Genomic DNA, 24,029 nt, shown 5'->3' on the forward strand with positions numbered 1-24,029 from the left:
GTTATTTAGTTATTTGTTTATTTATTTATTTAGATTATTTAGTTATTAGTTTTTTTTTACTTAGTTAGTCAGTTGGTTATTTGTTCATTTATTTATTTAGGTAGTTAGTTATTTAGTTATTTGTTTATTTATTTAGTTATTTGTTTGAAGATCACACACACACACACACACACACACACAAAGATATATGTATGTATGTATATATAGACTATGTATGTATGTATATATAGACAATAATATAATTTAGGTTTACATAGTTGCTAGTTGTCAAGATACCTCTGGATTATTGAGAAATAGACATTTTATTCGTCACTTGGATTCAACAGCACTAAAACTTTAATGTAAGATATTGGTGCAAATATCACTCGCTGCTTCGATAGAAAATGCTTTTTTAAACAACAAATACAGAAATGTACAATAATATACAAAAATATATGCCAGAGTGTACATAAAAAACCTTCAGTAATTAAAAATCGTATATTCATCTAGAAAATGCTTTCAAGTTCCTATATCTGGGGAATGATGACCTCACAATGCAAAAGTTTAGAGTTATAGTGACCTCTTGTGTTCGTGTGTTGTTTTGCAGGCTGTGTGTAAACGCTGAACACGGGTCAGCAAACAAAGTGGTGCGTTTACAATTGACTGAGTAAAATCGGATTTAGTGGAAACAACGATGATGTTATTGCTGGTTATTGGTTCAAATTAAATTACCATAATCTTAAGACAACATCGAAATTGATATCACTGTGTGTTCAATGTTTTAAAAACACAAATAAAATCGTTCGAATCTCATTTCACTAGTTATAGACCATTTCAGTGTGGTCATGTCTTTGGCCCATGAACATTTCCTGCTTGTTATCAAACTATTTTATAACTGTATCAAGAAGCAATTCAATCATAACTTAATATTAAAACAGCTATCATAACATTATTTATTAATATGTGTCTCTTTTTAGATTCTTAGAAGCTATAGAAATGTAAAACAGGAAATACGTTGGGACCATTGTTTTTGTTCACATCCCTCAAAATGGTCTATAGGCAACCATTCAGTTTGGAAAAGAACATGTTTTCTATTGTAAATAAGTTCTGCATTATTGATATTCATTCATTCATTCATTCATTCATTTGTTGCTTGCTTGATTGAAAAATCTCAAATTATTAAAAAATGCATGTTACAAATATTTATATTCTTTTAAAATGTATTTAATTATGTTTTATTTGCATGGCTATTAAAATTTAAGGACATTAAAAACGTATACAACATTGGGTCATAGCAAAAAATCATGCAAGTTGGGTTATTAACTGTTTATTTTATTTTTATTTTTTTTGTTACGTGACAATCTTAAAAGTTAAAACAGAAGCAAATGTGAACAACAAGATATCTGAATTTACTGTGTGGTTTTTAAAAGCTTTATTGTGTCCACGCCAATAGCCAATATATTTTGAACATTTAGCCTACTATTAGCATTTAAGCAGCACATACTCAAAACTTGCATATTCTCATTTTTAAAGAAAATGTTTTGAAAGAAATATACATTTTGGGCCTGACTTCAAAGGTTTTGATTTTCGAGGTAAAATGTCTGCAAATAAATAAATATCACACATAGCATTAAAAATCATAATGTAATAATCACTCATCTGGTGAAGTAGCTGCTAATAAATATGAATTCATTTATTTTTCATCTGCAGTGTCTTACCTTAATAGGGAATCTTATAGACAAAAACAGTTGAAGTGTCTACATTTGTATAAAAATAAAATTCTGAATCCAGAATCAACGCACACTAAACTAGCAGGGACTTTATTTCTAGGGAATCTTAGGGCTTTTAATTTGCAGTCGTTTTCACCCGGAAACATTCGCGTGCTCGCGCTGTCGAGATTCGGCGCCTGAACGCACTGACATAGAAAGTCGTGGCTGTAGAGTTTTAATTCAAGACTTTTGGAAGCTAAAATACAATAAGAGATGTTTTACCACGTAAGTCAGTGGGTGTTTTAGTTTTACGTGATAAGTGAGTTGCAGCACTTATAAATGTCCGTCAATGTTTTCTGTGCTCACTGTTGTTTACACGTTGTTTGTCACAATAGATCTCTCTGGAGCATGAAATTCTCCTCCATCCAAGATATTTTGGACCCAACCTTTTGAACACAGTCAAACAGAAACTGTTCACTGAGGTTGAAGGAACATGTACTGGAAAGTAAGTTAACGTTACTTCATCAATAAATGAATGAACGTTATGAGATCTGACTCTCTAATGCTCGTGTGTTGTTTCCCAGGTATGGCTTTGTTATTGCAGTAACCACAATCGATAATATTGGAGCAGGGGTTATACAGCCGGGCAGAGGTTTTGTGTTGTATCCCGTCAAATACAAAGCCATCGTCTTCCGTCCCTTCAAAGGAGAAGTTGTGGATGCTGTTGTCACTCAGGTTAACAAAGTACGGTTTGTGTTTTTATTTTCATACAACAGTTACAAAAATATAAATATAAAACATACATTATATAGAACATCAGTACGGGATAATTAATACTTATTAAAACAATAATGCTCAAACAAGGTGTTGTGTACATAATGTTTTATTATTTTCTAATTGTTCAATAAACTGGAGACTATTATTGTGCTTATACTATGGTTACTAGACATAAATGTTCAGGTCAGATGATTTAAATCGAGACATTTTTCAGATTTCTGTCCTCAGACAGCTCACGTGTGTAATACTTATGTAGTGTCATAATTATCTTAGCCAAAGCCTTTAGTTTTGATTTTTAAATGTGAAATAACTGTAACCATTCATCGTAGTGATGTGGAACTAATGCAGTCAAGACCTGCCTGGAACTGCGAAAGCAGTGTGCTTATTTAAAAATAATTGAACACCTTAAGTTTCACCAGCCAATCAAAATCAAGCCCTGTAGTATAATTACCTTTGTTTCAGACCCTTGGCAAATGGTCCTCAGAGCTTTTATATAGGCATAAGGTGTTATCAGATTTTCTAGTTGTGATAATTACTGAAGCTTTTATCACAATCTATGGCATTCTCAAAATATTGACTTAAGCAGTTACAAATTAGTTTTAATAACAAATAAACACTACATTTTGTGTATTGCACTTAAATGTTCACAGTTGACAGATTTTCCTAGCAAAATAAACTGTAAAAGTATTTCAAAGTGCCATGGGTAACACTTTACTAAACAATTTCATTTGTTTTAAATGTCAGTGTTAGTCTTGAACAATATAACTGAATGTTATTAGTTAATTATTATTCGTTAAGAATTTTACTTAACCTAGGAATAAAGAATAGGAAACGAGTTGAACCAATGGTAATGAACAATAGGTCTGTAAATAATCTAAACATTTTCAGTCGATGTCATTGGCCAGATTCATGTAAAAAATGTTTGCTTGCAAATAAATAGTCTATTAAATTGTCATGTTATTGACACCACTACCGATACAATAATCTGCTTAAACTAAAATGTTTTCTAATACTATACAGAAATAATAATTCAATGTAATTTTGAAGTGTCCATGATACCAATTTTAGGATTGTTCATTATCAGGATATATTGCAGGGAACCTGGCACATGTTTAACCGGCACTTCTAAGAGTAAAAAAAAAGCCTGCACTGGCAAAACAAAATGAACACTCGAATTGCGGCTCCTGACAATACATTTGTCTTACAAAGTGAAAGCTCAATCTCTACATGACACTGAACATTAATTTTTCTCTGCTACAGATTTTTCCAGTGTTCAATGCATTTTTTATTTCTTTTTTTCCCAGGTTGGACTCTTTACAGAAATTGGCCCCATGTCTTGTTTCATTTCTCGACATGTAGGTTTTCATGGTAAAATATATTCGTGTATTGGTAAAAGACATGTGTAATTGTCTTAAATCTGTGTGTGTGTGTTTTTTTTTGTGTGTGTGAATCTAGTCTATTCCCTCTGAGATGGAGTTTGATCCAAACTCAAATCCTCCATGCTACAAGACAGTGGATGAGGTAGGATTGAATGCTTTTTGTTTTGAAAGTTGTTCTTTTTCAACAGTTTTAAACACAATTTTTATTTTTTTTTTTTAACAGGACGTTGTGATTCAACAAGATGATGAAATTCGACTGAAGATTGTGGGAACTCGTGTGGACAAGAATGATATTGTAAGTAAATGCCAGTTTTCTCGAATATGTCGATGATATAAATCATTTTTTCAATGTTTATTAACAGTTTTTAATGACTTGTTTTGTCCTTTTATTTATTTTTTATTAGTTTGCCATTGGATCTTTAATGGATGACTACCTGGGTATATGTTTTCTACGATTTAAGCTTGAAACTATACTTATTAAATTGATAACAGAACGTTTTAATTAAGTCTTCTTTAAATAATTTCTGGTGATGATATCAAGCTTTTGTCTGAACATGTCTCTTATTCTTCTAGGTCTTGTGAGCTGATTCCTCTGCCGTGAATATGGGAAATTTGAGAGTTGTTGCTGTGGTGGTGATGATACTTAGTTTGTGTATATACTGTAATTATTTCCCTATTCATTTAGATTAGTTTTTCTTTTTTTCCATTTTCTGTTTTTATTGTCTCCTTTTATTAAAATGTTGGTAGTACAGTTTCAAGTTCAAATTTGAAACCAGATGAAGTCGAATGGGAACAAAGAGTAGCTCAGCAGTGGCTCTACATCACGTGTCGAACTCTGTTTCTGGAGGGCCGCAGCTCTGCACAGTGTGGTTCCAATTCTGATTAAACACACCTGATCCAACTAATTGAGTCCTTCAGGTAAATGTGTTGAAGCAGGGTTGGAACTAAACTGCAGTGCTGCGGTCCTCCAGTAACTGAATTTGACACCCCTGCTCTACATGATGGAAAATCCAGGGGTGTCCAAACTTAGTCCTGGAGGACAGGTGTCACTGCAACTTCCTCCAACTAACTGGCCTGGATGTCTAATATACCTAGAGCATACTTGGCTGGTTCATATGCATTTAAATGGGGTATGAACCAAAATATGGAGTACACTGTACCTCCAGGACCGAGTTTGGACACTCCTGACTTATTCTACAGCGAGGCAACAGAGAACATGGTATAATAAATATGCCTGTTGAAAAATGTTGAGCAGATTGACATGTATGTTTTGTAAGGACTGTAATTATTCATTACATTGTTTTTAGAGTTTTACAGTCTCCTTATATAAAGAGAATTTTTATATTTTTTTTTTGTAAATTCCTGTCTGTACCTATGTACTGCTCATTTGTAATACAGTACTCACAAAATTTTGAACACGTCTTTGTCTTGTGTCTTTTTTAAAGAAATGTGTATAAGTTGCTGATTTTTGCTACTCTTGTAATGTCTGATAACACATCAAAGAAAACAACTCTGACAAGAAAATGCATACAGATGGAACCTCCCAAGCATTGCCCAAGTAAAAAGATAACCCACTGCTTTTTACATTTTATTTTAAATGATTAAATAACGTTTTATTTTTCAGCAATTTTGTAAAAACTTGTAGATTTTTTTTAAAATTCTGAATTTATATTTTATAATTGCAAGATTATATTCCATTAAGATATTTTGTAAATTTTCTACTGAAAATATATCTAAAGTTTCTGGACACAAACAATATGTAAATTAACAATGAAACCAAACAAATTCGTTTTAAACTTGAATGAATTCACTGGAACGCAAAAGCTTTTGTCGGGCAGGGACAAATCTGTTTTCAAAATACTTTTTATAGTAGGGAAAAAACATTTAAAATATAATGTGTTTATTATTGGTTGAGACCATTGTAAACAAAGGTTAAGCAATTTTAATATTTATCCATGTTTTATAGGCAATTTCGCTGATGCTCCCAAATAAATTAAGTGGAGCACGTCCAGCTCTCACTTTGACACCCTTACTGCGTTTTATTTCTGCGACCGAACAGGCCTATACGTCACCAGCGCGCCGCTCGTTCTTCCTTTCTCTCGTCCTGAAGATGGCGGCAGGGGTGAGTAAGATGGGAGAAAACCCTCTGACGCCTGATATCAGCTCATCTCCATCTGCAATCACCCCATAATCACCCCAATCCTTATATCTACACATGTTTTCTCCGTTTAGAATGATTTAGTGGTCTTTTTTGTAGCTGTTGTGATGATTATTTCTGTTGTAAATACTCCCCACACCCCTTTATAAGGTGGTTAGAGTGATGACGGGCAGAAACAGCGCTACGCTCTTTGTGCCACGTTTCTTGTTTTTCTTACCCCTTTATGACGCTCATGTTTTGCTTTTTTATTTTCTAGATGACAAGAGGTCACGGTATTTGTTGTTAGCTTTTAATTTAGGAAAGTACAGCGCGTATATTGGCTGACTGAAAAGCGATTTGAGTTGATTAACGAGCGGTTCTCATTAATAAGACAAACAAGATTTTGTAGTTTAGTTAAAAGCACCTACTTGTGAATTTTCTTAGTGTCAAAACACTTAGAGATTTTGTTAGAAATTAAGTTTTTAAAGCTTGGTGCCACCCGTAGATTCATAAATAAATAGCAATTTCAGCCCTTCAGTGTCTTCTGGCAATATTGATTCTCTATTTAAATATGCAAACACTGTTTACACGCTGAGTGAGAAGTAATTTATTGCAGGGCAGTTTGCTGTCAGCTGTGTCTGGCTGAGGGAAAGTGCTGTGTAATGCTCTATGAGTGGTCTTAATGATGGGGCAGCTTCTGTTGGCACTGAGTTTGTGTTACAGAGGGCTGATGCCAAACAAGCAGCATCAGTTTCAGCAATTCAATCTTAAACCATGTTTCCGTAGACTCTCTACACATACCCAGAGAACTGGAGGGCCTTTAAGGCTCAGATTGCTGCCCAGTACAGTGGGGCTCGTCTGAAGATTGCGAGTGCCCCCCCTGCCTTCACCTTTGGGCAGACAAACCGATCCCCTGCTTTCCTTGGAAACTTCCCCTTGGGCAAGGTCAGTATTCTTTTCCTTTTCCCTGCATCTGTTTATATGCATTTTTGCAGAATGATTATATGATATTTTTATGCTCATTCATTTAGGTTCCAGCTTACCAGGGTGATGATGGCTTCTGTCTGTTTGAGAGCAATGCCATTGCTCACTACTGTAAGTAATCTTTATTAGAGCCTGTTTGCTATTGATCATTTAACAGGTTTTCTTGTTTAGTTATCTGATTTGATTAAATGGTATTATTTAAACATGGTCCCTCTTTCCATCTGCTACCAGTATGTTGTCATTGAAATTACAATTTTTAAATTACAAAAAAAAAAAAAACATTACTATGACTTATTTTAAATTTACCAACAAAATACATTAATCCTTTGTCTACTTCAATGGTTCATTGTTGACGATGTGGGTACCTCACACTAAATAAGATTTTAATGCTTGTATACTCTGAGTGTCTGCGGGGTCTTAAAGTATTAAAAGTTGATAAAACAATCATGAGAAAATGAAGCCCTTTAAAAATTATTCAAGTTATAATTGCGTTTTCGCAAGGTCTTAAATGTTGTGCAAAGTGTTTGACTTCAAAAAAGCATAAATACATTATTTTCCTCCTAGTATTAACAACGGCGTGCTGGATCCATGGTTTTGGTTTGGGCTGGGTTGCAACCGGCCAAGCTCTTTCGTCCGGGTTATGTCACGTAAATTACGACAAACGCGGGAATGTGATGTGATGCTCTCCACTTGTATCAAAATCATAAAGTAAAACCGATGTCAAAATGGGAAATTGCAAGTTTGCATACTCCTGGTTGAAGAAAGACTAGTTTAAACAGTGGCTGAAACCTGTCACTGAAAACAACCGCGCAATTTATTCCTACAAGCTTAGTTTTTTCAGAGCTTATCTGAGTTCTGTTGTGTTTGTGCGCCATTGATTTATTTAACTACAACTGTTTAATAAGGTGAAGGTTCGATACTGATTAGAACTTGAAGTGGTGATGAGGTCCTAAATTATTTCGAGAAGGTCTTTTATATGCACATTAAAATTCTCTTTAGGATTCCTATCTTCCGTGATGGTGTAAGTCTGGCTCACGCTGCATTTTTGGTCTTGATTTTGTTTGAGACGATTTGTAAATTTAAAAAGATCCTTGGCTAAAGTCTGTGCTCCTTGATCGCTCGTTTGACAGAATTTCATCGGAAGGATTTTATTGATTTTTTTTAATTTATTTTTTTTATTATTTTGTTGTCTGTTTTCAAAATTTCAGTTATTTTCCTGCAGTGTGAAATCTTTTACAACAAGCTATAATCATAAAGGATTATTGAAGTGTGAGCTATACATGGCCATGAGCTGAATGAGCAATATCTGGGACCTGCAGACTACACTTGTATACTTGCGTTTTTTTTTTTTTTTTTTTTTTTTTTTTTTTTGCATCTACTGTGTTTTTGTGCCTTAAGGATACACATTAATAACCTCTATTTAAATTTCCATTGAGGAGTATTGTAATAAACCAATAACAATTTCCCAAATCATTTAATGCATCGCTGGCATCTCCTGGTGCAGTACCATTTCCATCTAGTTCATTCATTCATTTTCTTTTCGGCTAAGTCCCTTTATTAATCTAGGGTTGCCAAAGCGGAATGAATCGCCAACTTATCCAGCATTTGTTTTAGACTGCGGGTGGCCTTCCAGCTGCAACCCATTACTGGGAAACGCCTACTCATTCACATACACTGCAGACAATTTAGCTTACCCAATTCACCTGTACTGCATGTCTTTGGACTGTGTGGGCAACTGGAGAAAACCCACATGAATGCAGGGAGAATATACAAATGTCAACTAAGCCAGCTGAGGCTCGAACCAGCAACCTTATTGCTGTGAGGTGACAGCACCAGCAACTGCGCCACTGCATGGCCCCATCTAAAGTTAACAGCCTCAAATACATCTCCCATCAAAAAAAAAAATTGAAGGTTTTTATTTACATCATTTGTTTTTTAGAAACTTGACTTGAGGCAGATTGAATTGCTATATGCATAACTGTTAATGGTGTCTTAAAAAGGGTTTCTCTTATATGCAACATTAAATCAACATTAAAACATTGACTTTTCCTCCCCTTAGTGAGCAATGATGTCCTTCGTGGCAGCACTCCACAGGCCAGTGCCCAGGTGCTGCAGTGGGTCAGTTTTGCTGACTCTGAGGTCATCCCTCCAGCTAGTGCATGGGTGTTCCCCACTTTGGGAATCATGCAGTTCAACAAGCAGGTTCGCATTGAATGCCTGTTAATACAATGGCTTTTGCTGTCTGCAGCTGCATTGAAAGCTTTGTGAGACTGTACTCTGTCTGCATGTAGGCCACAGAACAGGCTAAGGAAGAGGTGAAACGAGTCCTTGCAGTCCTGAATCAGCACTTGAACACTCGCACTTTCCTGGTTGGAGAAAGAATCAGTCTGGCTGACATCACTGTTGTCTGCTCTCTGCTCTGGCTCTACAAGCAGGTCAGTCTGCAGTGTTTCTCAAATCTTAGCTAGGCCTGGATAATGATATCGATTAGTATTTTAGTAACTTAAACCTATTTGAGTGAATTACTTTTCACTCATGCAACGCTCTCTAGGTTCACGTAGTTCCTCTTGAGTTTGTCATAGAGAAACAGAACAGTGAACAAATGTTGTGTTGTATGAAAAAAAAAAAATCACAAGCATACCCTTCAAAAAAAAAAGGCATAATTAAGGGCTGTCACGCATTCACTATGAATGACACATTTGAACCGGCTCATGTGCCACACCTTGTATTTCTAAAGTGTGAAAAGTAATTAGACTATTAATAGACGAGATGCACATATGAAAGGAATTTAATGTCTAATGTTGATGGTCAATGTTACTCTGCTCTCTGTATAAATTGACCCATTACTAGGTACTGCAAAAATCAACATTGACAACTCGCTCAGTACACCAGTCTACCAGATGCAGATAAATAAAATATTAATTAATTTTGTTTGTATTTATTTTGTAGGGGAAAACGATTTGTTTCTCCCAGCCATAATCTCAGCTCTAATCGTGTGTAAAGGCTAATACTATATGCAATTAAGCACATAACCAGTGCTTGAGTGTCACTTGGGCTCTGTTAGTAGCCATTACAAGGTGGATGTGGTACAAAATTTGGAAGTGGCCACCTCATAGTTCTCTATGCATGAAACAAAATACAACTGATGAAGCTAAAAGCTATTAAACACATGAACCCTACATTAGTAACACCTCATTTGATTTGCTTTGTCATGCACAGCAGACCAATTGCACTAAATTACTTGCATTTTTTTATTTGCATTTATTATTATTATTATTATTATTATTGGCTTTCAAATCTGTGTGAATATATAATGTACTTTTCAAAATTCCTATTGTCAGTGATTTGTTGTCATGTGAACGCTATGTGTTTTTGTGAAGCAAAATATGAAAAACTATAACCTTTAATCCTAATTTCACTTCATTTGAAGGCTACTGTTCTATTGAGCTCAGTCTTATTTCTCAGTAACTCTGATGCACTCGTTAGGTCAGAAAGCCGTGTGTGTGTGTAGACTATTAAACGCAAAGGTCGGTAATAGTTTGCAATTACAGCGGATCTTTCAGTCCATAAAATTGTAGTGATATTAACAAACTAATTGACTTAGAAATTATTTTAACTAAGGTCTGTCTTTAAACACTGAAAGAGTACTGCTGACGATTTGAACTAACTTTGCCAACTGAATGAACAAAGAAAGGGCACTGATCATACACACTTACCAAATCTGTAGAGACGAGACAATCAACACATACTGGAGCTGCATCTTTTTTAAAATTTTTTTTTTTATTTAACGGAGATGAGCAGCAAATCTGGATTTCACAATTTCCAGATGCGAAAAGCTCTTGAGTAAAAACAAAAAGTTCAGTACAAACTTATTTCTGCTGCGTATTGCGTGCACTGATTCACACGTGAGTCCAGTTGTGCTCTCAATGAGGGAAAATGAAAACAAAACCGTCACTGCAGCACATTATAAAAGCAACACTCAATACAATCAATTTTCACTTTTTAGTGAAATATATTTTCCTAATAGTGGTTTTAGCAGGGTGGGACACGTATACGACTGTCAAAAACTCCAAGTCCTCTAATTTAGTGCAGTTTGAACAGCTGATGTAACTACCCTGGTGATCAATTGAGTCTGTAATCTGTGCATGTTTACCAATATTAATATTGTTTATTTTCCAGGTTCTTGAGCCTGCTTTCCGTCAGCCCTACCCCAATGTCACTCGCTGGTTTGTGACCTGCGTCAACCAGCCTCAGTTTAAGACTGTTTTGGGAGAAGTCAAGCTCTGTGAGAAAATGGCTCAGTTTGATGGTAAGTTCTTTTTGTTTTGGCTCCATCTTCCTGTAAATAAAATCAGTTTTGATATTAGCACAGCGCCATTGAGCACAAGCAAATATTAAATGCATATGTATAGGAGCAATCTACCATAATTGTGGCAAATCTTTAAATAAAATCTTTTTTTTTTTTTTTTTCAAACTAACTTTGAATGCATTCAAAATATTAAGATTTAGAAGTGCTTTCCACTCCATTTTCACCCTAGACCCTTACAGTAGTTATGTTTTGTTTGTATCTTGTGATCATGCATGTTAAACTGATAATGAAGAATGGTAACCGTTGTACATTAGGACTTTACTGACTCGTACACAAGTCACAAATCACCTGGGTTGTTATTTGCAAGTTTGTCCTCTGAAATTAATGACAAAATAAAAATAATAGTGTTTAGCTGATGTGGTTAATGCAGTGGGGTCTGAACTGTGAGTGAATTAATAAAGAAATGGTCTGATTTAAAGGTACAATTTTGTAGAGTCTAATTTAGGTGCAAATAGCACACCCTCGTTGGAATGAACTAGAGTGATTTGTTGTGAGACAACAAAACTAAAGAGCATGGCAAACAGCAGTGTGAGTGGTGTAGCTCGTAAAGCGCACGGCAACATGCTTGACGCGTTCGGTCATGAACTTTGTTTAAATCCAGTGTCTGAGATCATTCTTTTTTTCCCCCACTACATATCAGATTTTGCCCACTCTTCATTGCAAGCAAGACAAGTAGGAGTCATTTATAAGTGTGTGTATTATGTTAAGCGCATTTGAGGATCACATTATTTGCACATTTATTGAATGGAAAGTTTCTGATTCACGTATGCAAATTTGTCTTTAGATGGTGCCTTTATAGCAGTTGATCGCTCCGATTAGATTGGGAAAACCGGCGATCGCTGCAAATTGCACTTTAATGTTTGGCTGGTCAACTGCACTGTATGGAAACCTTTTATACCTGCTAGACATGCGGATGATCCCGTCCCATACAGCTGCCACTGCACGGCTAAAAGATACTTTGTAGTGTACAGTTTAACATAATTGCCTCTAGGAGTCACCGATAGAAATAAACACAAGAAATGCACGTATGCCAGGCATGAAGTTGGCGTGGACCAACACATTCTCGCGCTCATTTGATTTTTAGTTAATTCAAACGCGAGCATGAAATCTGGTGTCCAATGCTGGCTTAGGTTTTCACTTTTTCGTGTTTAATAATTTTTCAGTTAATTAATTAATTTATTTTTTCCCTCCCCCTCTCTAAAGCAATATTTAGCAGTTTCTTTTTTTTGGTTTATTTTTTTCCCCAGAGGACAACTCAAAACAAATCTCACATAGTATGCTTTAATACAGATGTTTCCTCTAGGAAAACATTCAGTGCTACAGTTCCTGTCCTTTAATGTTAGAGTTTCAGTATATCTTTGCTTGTTTTTGTAGCTAAGAAGTTTGCTGAGATGCAGCCGAAGAAGGAGGCTCCTATCAAGAAGGAGAAGGGTGGCAAGGAAGGAGGCAAGCAGCAACCACAGCAGCAGGAGAAAAAAGAGAAGAAAAAGGAGGAAAAGAAAGCCGCCCCTGCTGAGGAAGAGATGGATGAATGTGAGGCTGCATTGGCTTCTGAGCCAAAAGCAAAGGATCCATTTGCTCACCTTCCAAAAAGGTACTTAATACACCTTCACTTTAGAGCTTGAGAGTGTCTTGGCGCTCTCATCACTTTGCCTTTTGTCCTCCTGCTGCTAGTTCTTTTGTCATGGATGAGTTTAAGAGGAAATACTCCAACGAGGACACCATGACCGTGGCATTGCCTTACTTCTGGGATCACTTTGATCGCGAGGGCTTCTCAATCTGGTATGCTGAGTACCGCTTCCCTGAAGAGCTGACAATGGCCTTCATGAGCTGTAATCTTATCACAGGTACGCTTGGGTCACATTGACTGCACTCATTTTTGTTTGATGTATTTTGAAATATAAAGTGCCAGGAATGTTCTCAGGTTATATCGAATTCAGCATGTGCTACTTGCGCAAGAGTTTCTCACTACATAGTTTTTCACTGAATGTACGTGTACTTTCTTGCTCTTCTCCTCAGGAATGTTCCAGCGACTCGATAAACTGCGCAAGAATGCGTTTGCTAGTGTCATCCTCTTTGGTGCAAACAACGACAGTTGCATCTCTGGTATCTGGGTCTTCAGAGGCCAGGATCTTGCGTTTCCTGTGAGTAGTTTTACCAACAACTGTTAAAACAGCTACATGTGTTTCTAGTTCGCTTCAAGGGAAAGTTTCTTATTTGAGCTGATAAAAACTTTAAATTTTGTTGTGGGTCAGACTGACACATTGGGTTTAGTTCAAACCTAATTTTGCTGAAAACACACTAAAAAGCCAATTGGGTGAAACCTGTAAAATGTAATGTTCACGTGCATATTTTCATTGTAGAGTTACATTTTGATGCTCATTTTTAGGCTAAATGCTTTTGGATGAAGAATCAACCAAATGTTAATGTAAAGGTCAACAAAACATAGTTGGAACCTGACACACTTTTTGGGATTGTGTGGAAGTGCTGCTAGCCAGAACATTGCAGATTAAGTCTGCCTATGACCATCATAGAAACAAATTTTATGCAAATTCCACAATAGCACATGATGCCAGAATCCTGCAGGGATGCTCATGGACCTAAACCAGAATTGATTTAAAATGGCTTTAATTATCTAGGATTTAACTACTTTTTTTTTTTTTTTCCTTTGTTTAGGTCAAAATGCCTAAGGTTTCTTTTTTTTTCTTTCTTTTATTATTATTATTATTATTGCACAACTCTAAAGTAAACTTGGGCCTATTTAAGTTGATGAGCAAAACATAATTTAATTATTAATTGCAATTATTTGCTTAAGTCACAAATTTAATATTTGTTCTTTTAACAAGGTCTATTAAAAACATTGGATACTGAGGAAATCATCTTTAGGACACTGGAGCTTGATTCATAAGTTTTGACAGTTCTAGAGGTGAATGTATCTGGTGTCGTATTTTGAAGAGAGAAGTGTAAAAGATATGCACATTTTGCTGCGAGTGTTATCCACACTTATTCTGTAGCATTTTTTTTTTTCTCATGAAATTGAATGCTAACTTGAAACAAACATGAGACCATTTCAGTCTCTCTTGTTTAATTTTAAAAAAAATATATAAATCCAAGGCACATGGTCCATGTTTAACTCGTGGCTTGCATCATGTTTATAAAAAGCACAGAATAAAAGGAACATTGGCTGTTTTGAGATTTTGTCCAGTTGTGACCAATAACCAAACAATCTCTTCCTCCCAACACAACTGGTGTGATCAAACTGCAGCAATAACAAATGCAGCAGGGCTCCAGGAGTAAACAACTTTAATATTCAAAGTCTTGAATGTTTCACAGAAAGAGAAAGTGTTGTTAGATAAAAACCAGCGCATCACAGATTTTCTTTGAAATTTCTGTCTCTCTTGTTGATGCCAATTCAATCTAAATGGTTAAGATAACATGTTAAGTCATTCCTGTTTAACGATCCTTAAATCCACAAATGTTGTACAGTACGTCATGCTTTTATTTTGTAATTTAAACCAGATTATAAAGGTGCTTTTAAAACATGCACTGTCAAACAATGTTTACCTTAATCACACTAGCTGCTTTTAAAAAGTGTATTACATTGATTGGCAGATTTGTTCAGTGTTGTGCATGCAAATTCTTAGTTTAAGAACACAAAACCAATGATTTAACTCTGAGTTTAAACTGCATTTAGTGGATAACTAATTTAGTACATAACTGTATCCAGAGATGCTTGAATTCATTGACCTTTTTTGCATCTGTACATAATGGATCAGAAAATAAATGTAGAAAAATAGCTCTTAATGCTTTGAAACAAGTTGAGCATTTATAGCCATCCCTTGAATTTTATTAATTTTCTTCTCTTCACAGCTGAGTGACGATTGGCAGATTGACTACGAGTCCTACACTTGGCGCAAGTTGGATGTGGACAGCGAGGAGTGCAAGACCATGGTGAAGGAGTACTTTGCATGGGAGGGTGAATTCAAACATGTAGGCAAACCTTTCAACCAGGGCAAGATTTTCAAGTGAACACCCTATGCCTAATATTTATCAACGTCAGCATCAATGGACATGAAATCTGTTTGAGAATCCCATGTACAAGGCTTTGAACTGTGGTGGGAGGAAGACTTAAGTTGAGAAAAATAAACTTTTTTTTCCACAATCCCACTCTGTTGTCTTTTTGTTTGAAGGAGGGCATGTAAAACTCAAATCTTGGTTTGTTGCCAGATCTTCCTTAAGCCACTCGCAGTTTGATGGTGCTAAATTGTTTTATAAACGTTTACAGTAGTTTTTAGAGTGGACTGGTAAGCATTGAACAAGGTTGAAAGTATAAAATTAGCTTTTAATTAGGCAGTGCTGGTTTTAATGTTCCCAGAAAGTATTTTTTCCCCACAATGCCGAATTCTCTCCTGGGATCTGAGATTGAGAGTTTATAAATTATGATACACCAAGTCTGGAAATCATTGGAGCTTAGGAAACAAAATGGCGTCTCAGCCATTTAATTAAGGGAATGCTTGCATATTTTGACTCCAGCTTTTGGAAAAATTGGTAAAACTGAAATCCACCAGAGGGAGCCTAAGGTCACGCTTTAATGCCTCTAGTGTGGTCCCAAGTTAAAGGTGCTGAAGTATTTTATAGATAATTATACTTTAGTTTTTTGTATCGAAAGTTTGACTATCCTTGAATTACATTTTCTTGCAAACTAATTTGCATTTTAATTGCTTTTGAAGTTAAATAAATTAATATAATTCAATGTTTCCCAAGGAAGTTAGTCATAGCTTGTTTTATTTAAAATGACTGACTTGTAAAGGCTGAGATGCGTTCATACACCCTTTAATGAAATGTACCTAGTTTGTCATTGTTATTTTGAAAGCAAATGCTAGCAAGCTACAAGCATTGAAGATCAAGTTCAGACGTTAGATTGGGGGGGGGGGGGGGGGGGGGGGGACACACATTTGAACTGAAGTCTTTTATTTATTTTTTGGCATAGGAATGCCTGATTTGTAGTTAAACTTATAAAAGTTTGTGACTTGTCTGTATACATTCTCAATGCAAGGTATTGGTATTATTAATTCTAGCTGTTATCTAAGGTGAACAAAGTTCTGGCTGCAAGGGTCAGTTGTAACAACTTTTGGTTAGTTGTAACCAGTGAAACCCCAAGCAAATGTAGCCATGTATGTGTTTTGATTTCAGTACATTTATATAGGCTTATGTCTTGGAAGATCAATATCTCAAAGCCAAAGAAGTTTGAAATCAGCAGAAGCCTGCAAGAACATTGTTCAGTTGTAGAAGCTGATGCACATTTACCTGTTTTACAGCTTTTTAAAACTGAGACCAGGGGCGGAGTGGAAAAGCATTTTCCACCAGGCCAATGTTACAATCAGGACCCGTCCGATGCAAACTAGAAAGTGAAAAGCGGTGGGTGGGGGGTTAATGGGGCGCAGGCCAGACTCGTGGTGGCAGGTCATCGCGAAATCTCCCGGTGCTCCCTATGGCCAGTTCGCCCCTGACCGACACCCACTTTACTGAAAACAGCTTTTAAATCTGTTTTAATTATTATTTCTTTATTGTGTTACAGCTTACCCTGGTGTAAATCATGTAACATCTTACTCCAGGGTGTGTTAACCCAGACTGGGCTGAATGGTAATATCACTTCGGTTTTAAACTAAATTGAGCATATGTTTGTGCTGCAAAAAATATCAGTCATTTAATAGACTTTTGTGGGTAGTTTGAATCACATTTTGAACACACGTGGCTTAAAAGATTTTATTTAAAAGACCCGGTCTCCCCTGCTATATGTAGGTAAGGTTTTCCACATTGCATTTATAATGCTATTTAAAAGCAACTTGCCATATGCAAAGCTTCAAGTTACGAAATTGACAAATGCACGCATGGACTGTTTGTTCACACATGTCTGCATTTTTATTCACTAATTTTTTCCTTTTAATCTGCCAGCAAGACAACTCACTTACTTGCTAAAATCCACACACTTCTGAGCATTTGAGTATGCTTAGGTTGTCGTGTTGGTTGACACACCTGAGGTAAGACTGTGTAAACTTCACGAAAAAGCCACACCCTGGCCGCGGGCGTAACCGGTAACTTATACTTTTATTTTGTTTCCAACGCTTCATTGATTTAATGTGCTGGAATCTGAGCGCTAATCTCATATATGAAACAAAGGAACACAAACTTCATCCGTGTGGGAGAAGTAAACAATTCCGAAATGCGCTTAAACTAGCTACATTAAACACACACAAGGGAAAATAATCAGAACCGTCAGTTCTGAAAAAAAGAAAGGGTTTCTACTCGAAGAAAAGATGTGTTTGCTTCAGTGCTAAAAGGGATAATTTGAAACAAATGAATGACAGAATTTTCATATTTGCGTGAGGTGAGCTATCTGCTGAAGTGAGTTGCAGTGATCAAATTCCTGCTGAAGAGCTCAGTGTTGCTCAATGGTGGAGTTACACAGGGTGTGTCCTCAATGCTGCTGCTGGCCTCACTTAACCTTACACTCCTGTGTGTGTGTGTGTGTGTGTGTGTGTGTGTGTGTGTGTGTGTGTAGGACATTTGCTTGCAGGCCTTTGAAGAGTAAAGACATTGATTTTATGCACATGATTGTTATATTAAATGGCCTTGTGGGCTCTCATTTGAAGTTTTGTATGACCTGAAGGCTGCTGGGTTTTACAACTCTAAACAAAAGGGGGTTTCAAGCATCACAAATGTTAAATTGGGTTACAGCTTGTATTTTTTATTTTGGAATGACTGCTCTTGGCAAATGAACTAGTTATTACCATACTTCATCAGTAACATGAACATTGGATGAAGACAGGTTTAATAATTTTTGTGATATTTTGGAGTCAATGGATTAGAGAATATTGGGAATAATTTTATCCCTCCTTATGCCTGGAATAATAAAATACTGCAAACAGCCAGAAAGATGTTTATAGAATAAAATACTATAAACATCCACCAAATCCTTCAGAATTTAAGTATGAAGGAAACAAGTTTGATGCAAGTGCTGCTGAAGTGGAGATTTAGGATTCCGTACAGGAGAAGAAAAAAATAATGTAGAGAAAACAACCTTTAAAAGTATGCAGTCTCATTGAAATCTATTGACAAAATTAATTGTGTTATAAAAGAAATAATCCAAATATTTTAAAGGTTTTTTTTGTCCATCAGACTGAAAAAACACAATATCCAAATCTCAAAATTGATAAGTGCATCTCATTTGAATTGTCTTCATATATATATATATATATATATATATATATATATATATATATATATATATATATATATATATATATATATATACATACATACATACATACATACATACATACATACATACATACATATATATATATATATATATTAGTTGAAGTCTGAATTATTAGCCCCCCTGTTTATTTTTTCCAAAATGAAGGAAGATATTTTTCAAGACACTTATATGCAGCTTAGTGACATTTAAAGCAAGTGATTGTATAATGATGGTTTGTTCTGTAGACTATTGAAAAAAATAAAGCTTAAAGGGCTAATAATATTGTCCCTAAAATGTTTTTAAAAAAATAAAAAATTGCTTTTATTCTAGCAATAAAACAAAATAAGACTTTCTCCAGAAAAAAAGTATTATCAGACATAATATGAAAATTTCCTTGCTCTGTTAAACATAATTTTGGGAAATATGAAAAAAAAAATCAAATGGGGTCTAATAATTCTGACTTCAACTGTATATATATATACATACACACACACACACACACACACACACACACACACACACATCATTCCGCATAAATAAAGCACAACATATTTCTCATTTTTAAATTAATAATTTCTATGAGATTTATGACAACTGTAATGGTTGTACAAATCTGGTTGTTTTTTTCAATGGATTAGACAGTAACATGCAAAGGTACAGCTATCTATATTAGAAATGATTTGACTAATAATTTCACTGAAGAAATAAACACAATTTGTTAAGAGAAAACCAAATAAAAGTCTAAGGATAAGTCATGGCTCATGGGCCATACAGAATAATAATATAACAATAATATGTCACGCATGTTTTGACTTTTTATTTCTAGCAAGGCATTTTGAAACATTACAATTGTCATTGTAATCCAATATGCTTTTGTACATAAAATTAAGTATTATTTTAGAAAATGGAATTGGTTGTGAACACCACAAAACCACTTCTTGTCTTCAACCACCAATGCTGCTCTTAATTTCTTAATAATAAAGTAAGAACATTATAAAATATAAGATCAAATTTATTAAAGTGTTTTGAGCAACACTTTACAATATAGTTATTTGTTAACATTAGTAATCTGCATTACTAACACAAATTAACCAATTTCCACCATTTGAATTTACGCAAACTTACACTGAATAGTTGCATTTAAAAATTTTATTAGCGTTTGTTATTAATTTTGTCAATATTAACACGAACAACTAATTAAAGCATACTTTTGAACTGTAATTACTCTGGTCATCATTATATGATGGTTTGGGGCCTACAGAAACACTATTATTGCTATTATAATTATTTGTGCTGCTTATTATTAGATTATGCTTAATCTACTTAACCTTTTTATTACTAATAAAATCTGTTTAAAAATATAATGTATTTGTATGCTGAGTTGAAAAGTAAAATCATTAATTCCTTTAATAAATCATCAAATAAATAAATAAAAGTTCTGTTGCAATATTGTAACTCGATAAATAAAATCACTAGATCTTTCTTTGTAATCCTTTAAATCTCTCTTTCCAGCGAGTGAAAATCGTATCAGTGTTAGGAAACGCAGAGGGATGTGAAAGTCTGCAACTGGAATGTTTGCCAGAAAACCTCCTCTTCCTTTGTATTGGTTCAGAGACTGGGGAGCTAAAAGGGTCAAACTAAACCAGATTGAAGAACAATAAGTGCTGTAATGCCAACAGCAACACTAAACTAGCTCTGCCAGCTCCCCCTGAAGTTCCCCAGCGCTTCCTCGCTCTTCTGCTGTTATTCCCGAGCTCCTGTCACACACACAACTCCTTCCGGATTCATTTTATTACCCTCATCAAATGCGTCTTACAGTGACCCAAACTCTGCGTGCTGTACATTGAGTCGAGGAGGAAAATCTGCCATAGGCCTGTGTTAGGAATCTGTTCCACACATCTGGAAAGAGTGAGGTTTAGCAGCGGTTAGGAAAGCAGTCGGCTTCGAGAAGTATTTAGAAGAGCTCATATTCTGGAGATCGCACTGGTAACTCTAGAGCATTGTTACAAAAGCAGCGTTTCCTTATATGGGTCAAAGATGAGTCCAGGCCCATTTTGGCATCTGCCTTAAATTAGGTTTACAAAGGGATTTTATACATACGTTGAAAGCAACTGTTCTTACACTGAATAACATTTTGGTGCGTGTCTTCTATAAATCATGGTTAGTGTGCTCGGTGTAAAAAAAAAACAATCAATGTGTTGTCAATACCTTCTCTTCACAAATTCTTTTTGAGAGGTTTGTAAAGTAGAAGAGCCTTAAAATTCTTAGTGATCAAGGCCATAATCTTCACAAGTATGCTTTTCATTCTAAACACTGCTGTTAATTCTGGGTAACAACACAATTCACATATAGAATATAAGTTTTTTTTTTTTTTTTTTTTTACCCAGGGTTATCCAGAGTAGGGTTAACACTGCATTTCTGCAGGTAACCCCAAATTGCAGTCCTAAGTTTTACAGTTTGAAATTGAACAAAGCAAAAAGTCAAAGCAGCTTAACATAAAAGTTCTAGTAAATTGAAACTGTGTCAGTCCAGTTTTCAGAGCTGAAGTTCAGGTCAGTTCAGTTCAGTTCAGTGTGGTTTAAATTTCACTGCTGAAAGTCCAAACACTGAAGAGCAAATCCATCAATGCACAGCTACACAAGTCCCAAACCAAGCAAGCAAGTGGCGACAGAAGCGAGAAACAAACTTCAGCAATTGACAAAAGTGAAGGAAAAAACCTTAAGAGCATGACCATTTCTCCTCTGCCCAAAATTCTTGTGCAGAGCTGCAGTCTAGTTGTCAGAGGCTGAAGAACACTGGGCATCCATCGTGGAGAACTGCAGGTGTGAGTAGGTCACAGACGGGTGTTCAGATCGGTGCACGGGATCAATGCTGAGACTGTCACTGTGGTCTTTCTGGAATCAGTCTCATGCTCTCTGTTCCTCCATGACTGTCATAGCATCAGCTTGGGATACTGCCTGGTCTAGGATTATGAATATCTTGGCATCAATTCTTCTCAGGTCGATAGCACTGCATAATCTCTAGGTGAATCTAGGTGAAAATAAAGAAAATAAGTGGAGCAGCTGCTGTTTATAGTGTATTTAAATGCAAAAAAGTGTTATAAATGAAAAGAGTAGTCATGAACAAACATAGAAACAACCATGTAAAGCATATGACCCAGATAGCATACGAAAATGGGCCACTTTAGACAGTGGCCCAACTGTGCAATGGCAAAGGGGGGCCAAAGATTCTAATTCATAAATGGTCCATTTAAGGCAAAGATTTGGCACTTATGGCAAAATGTAATCTGAAGGTGAGCCTAATGGGGCCCATGTGGCAAATGATAAATTTATCCCAAATGATGGAGGACAAATCTGGGCCACAGTTGGCAGAAATGTGGCATAGTCATTAAAAGGTAATCTGAGTCTAAACCTAAAGTGGCTCACAAGTGTAAGTGCAAATGTGGCCCAGTTATCTCAAGACAAACGTGGGCCACTTTTGGCAAATATTTGGCACAGTAAGCTCTGGCTATTACAATTATAAGCCTAATGTGGCCCAGAGAAGATGTGGCAAATGTGGCCCAGTTATTTTAAAACATATATGGGCCACTTTTGGCAAATATTTTGCACATTAAGCTCTGGCTAATGTGGATTTGAGCCTATAGTTGCCCAGATATGATATGGCAAATGTGGCACAGTTATCCTAAAACAAATGTGGGCCACTTTTGGCAAATATTTGGCACCGTTAGCTCTGGCTAATGTGGCTGGGAGCCTAAAGCGGCTCAAAGAAGATATAGCAAATGTGGCCCAGTTATCTTAAAAATTCATGGACCACATAGACTAAAGTTACCATCATGGAGAAAAGTGTTTGCTTTAGTTGGGCTCATAGCATTTAAACTCTTAATAAAAATGTTATTTTGCGCTGCTGTAACTTTTAAGTACTTTGCTTGAAAAGTTTATTCATTACAGCAAACAAGCCAAAAAATAAAAATAAATAAAAATAAAATAAAATAAAACAATAAAATTAAGTGAGGCACAACCTATGATCAAATAATTTAAACTGATGTTAACCAATGTTCTAATCCATTATTAAAAGTAACATGATAACATACTTGCACATGCCACAGAATTTTGAAGGTTTATAAACTAAAAAAAGTCTATGGTTCAACTTCTGCTTACAGAGACATCAATAATCAGCGTATACACCTCAACAACGGTGACAATTAACTAAATGAACAAAACTTACAAACATTACAAACAGGACACTAAAAGTGACAAAATAAACAGCAGAGTCAACAGCAGATAATGAAAACTGGAGCATCAATAAGCTATAGAATGTATTCATACTGCAATGCATGCTGGGAATTTTTTTTACTTTGCCACAGTCAGCAAGTGTAAGGTGTAGGCCCAATCTGGGCCAGAATAAAAGCAAAATGTGGCCCAGAATAGACTCAGTTCTGGTTCATTTGGTTGAATTCTGGCTGACATGTGGAATGTCTATGGCTTAATTGTGGCCCATATCTGGCAAACAAGAGTGGACCGCCCTATTGCCATCATTCCATGCGGTGTGTGAGCTGGATTTAAGTGTCTGGTGTGGGCCAGATTTGTGCCACATAAATTTTGCCATCTGGGGAATATTTCTAACAAAATGTCTGATGCATTATGACAGGAGTAGTATGTTCTACAGGTGGTTTGTCAAGCCAGCTCACCTGCGTGGAGCACACTCATGCATCATACTGTTATGTAATACATTGTGTGTATGCTTTACTAAAAACATAGTTCTTTAATCTAGTTTTGAACTGAAAGAGTGTGTCTGAACCTCGGACATTATCAGGAAGGCTATTCCTGAGTTTAGGAGCCATAAATGAGGAGGCTTGACCTCCGTTAGTAGACTTTGCTATTGTAGGTACTACCAGAAATCCTGAGTTTTGAGTTCTTAAAGAGTGTGTTGGATGGTAGCGAGACAGAAGTTTGAACAGTGATTGTTTGTTGATGCATCAAACACTCACTATCCTTTGGCTTAGTCCCTGATTCATCATGAGTTGCCACAGCGGAATGAATCACCAATTACTCTGGCATATGTTTTTTGTGCAGCAGACAGTCTCACACACACACACACACACACACACACACACACACACACACACACACACACACACACACACACACACACACACACACACACACACACACACACATTCATTCACTGTCGCCATTTTTTATGTGACAGTGCTGAGCTCCCACTGAGCCACCATGCTGCTCCCGGCAACAAAAACAGCCAATCAGAAATTGAGGAATGAGGTTTACATCACATCACATCACGAAATGCATGTGGTGTAAACCAACAAGTGAGAGGTAACAATAGGTAAAAACTTCAAAATGAGAAAATGTCAAATGATGGCTGCCTGCTGTTTGGCCAATCAGTGACAGTGGCACTGCAAATATTTGAATAGGAA

The 24,029-nt window shown here is 35.9% G+C and overlaps 2 protein-coding genes across 3 annotated transcripts in view; both read left to right on the forward strand.

Annotated features, from left to right (window-relative positions):
• The window catches only part of polr2g (RNA polymerase II subunit G), an 87,147-nt gene extending 81,885 nt beyond the window's left edge, over positions 1 to 5,262 (forward strand). The window contains 8 exon segments of one of the 2 annotated variants that reach the window (NM_199669.1): positions 1,850 to 1,973; positions 2,084 to 2,193; positions 2,273 to 2,432; positions 3,770 to 3,820; positions 3,921 to 3,986; positions 4,068 to 4,139; positions 4,249 to 4,282; positions 4,418 to 5,259. In NM_199669.1, the coding sequence (NP_955963.1) occupies positions 1,962 to 1,973; positions 2,084 to 2,193; positions 2,273 to 2,432; positions 3,770 to 3,820; positions 3,921 to 3,986; positions 4,068 to 4,139; positions 4,249 to 4,282; positions 4,418 to 4,431 (519 nt within the window). In that variant the 5' untranslated portion in view covers positions 1,850 to 1,961 and the 3' untranslated portion in view covers positions 4,432 to 5,259. 2 annotated transcript variants of the gene reach the window in all.
• A 683-nt stretch (positions 5,263 to 5,945) lies between these two features.
• Positions 5,946 to 15,496, forward strand: eef1g (eukaryotic translation elongation factor 1 gamma). The gene is given in 10 exon segments (NM_173263.1): positions 5,946 to 5,966; positions 6,768 to 6,926; positions 7,013 to 7,076; positions 9,025 to 9,167; positions 9,257 to 9,400; positions 11,145 to 11,274; positions 12,709 to 12,928; positions 13,009 to 13,181; positions 13,354 to 13,478; positions 15,205 to 15,496. Coding segments are annotated over 10 exon segments (1,329 nt in total). The 5' UTR covers positions 5,946 to 5,954; the 3' UTR covers positions 15,364 to 15,496.
• Positions 15,497 to 24,029: the final 8,533 nt, after the last annotated feature.

Source organism: Danio rerio, chromosome 14, assembly GCF_049306965.1.
Source record: "Danio rerio strain Tuebingen ecotype United States chromosome 14, GRCz12tu, whole genome shotgun sequence".
Lineage (NCBI taxonomy): Eukaryota > Metazoa > Chordata > Actinopteri > Cypriniformes > Danionidae > Danio > Danio rerio.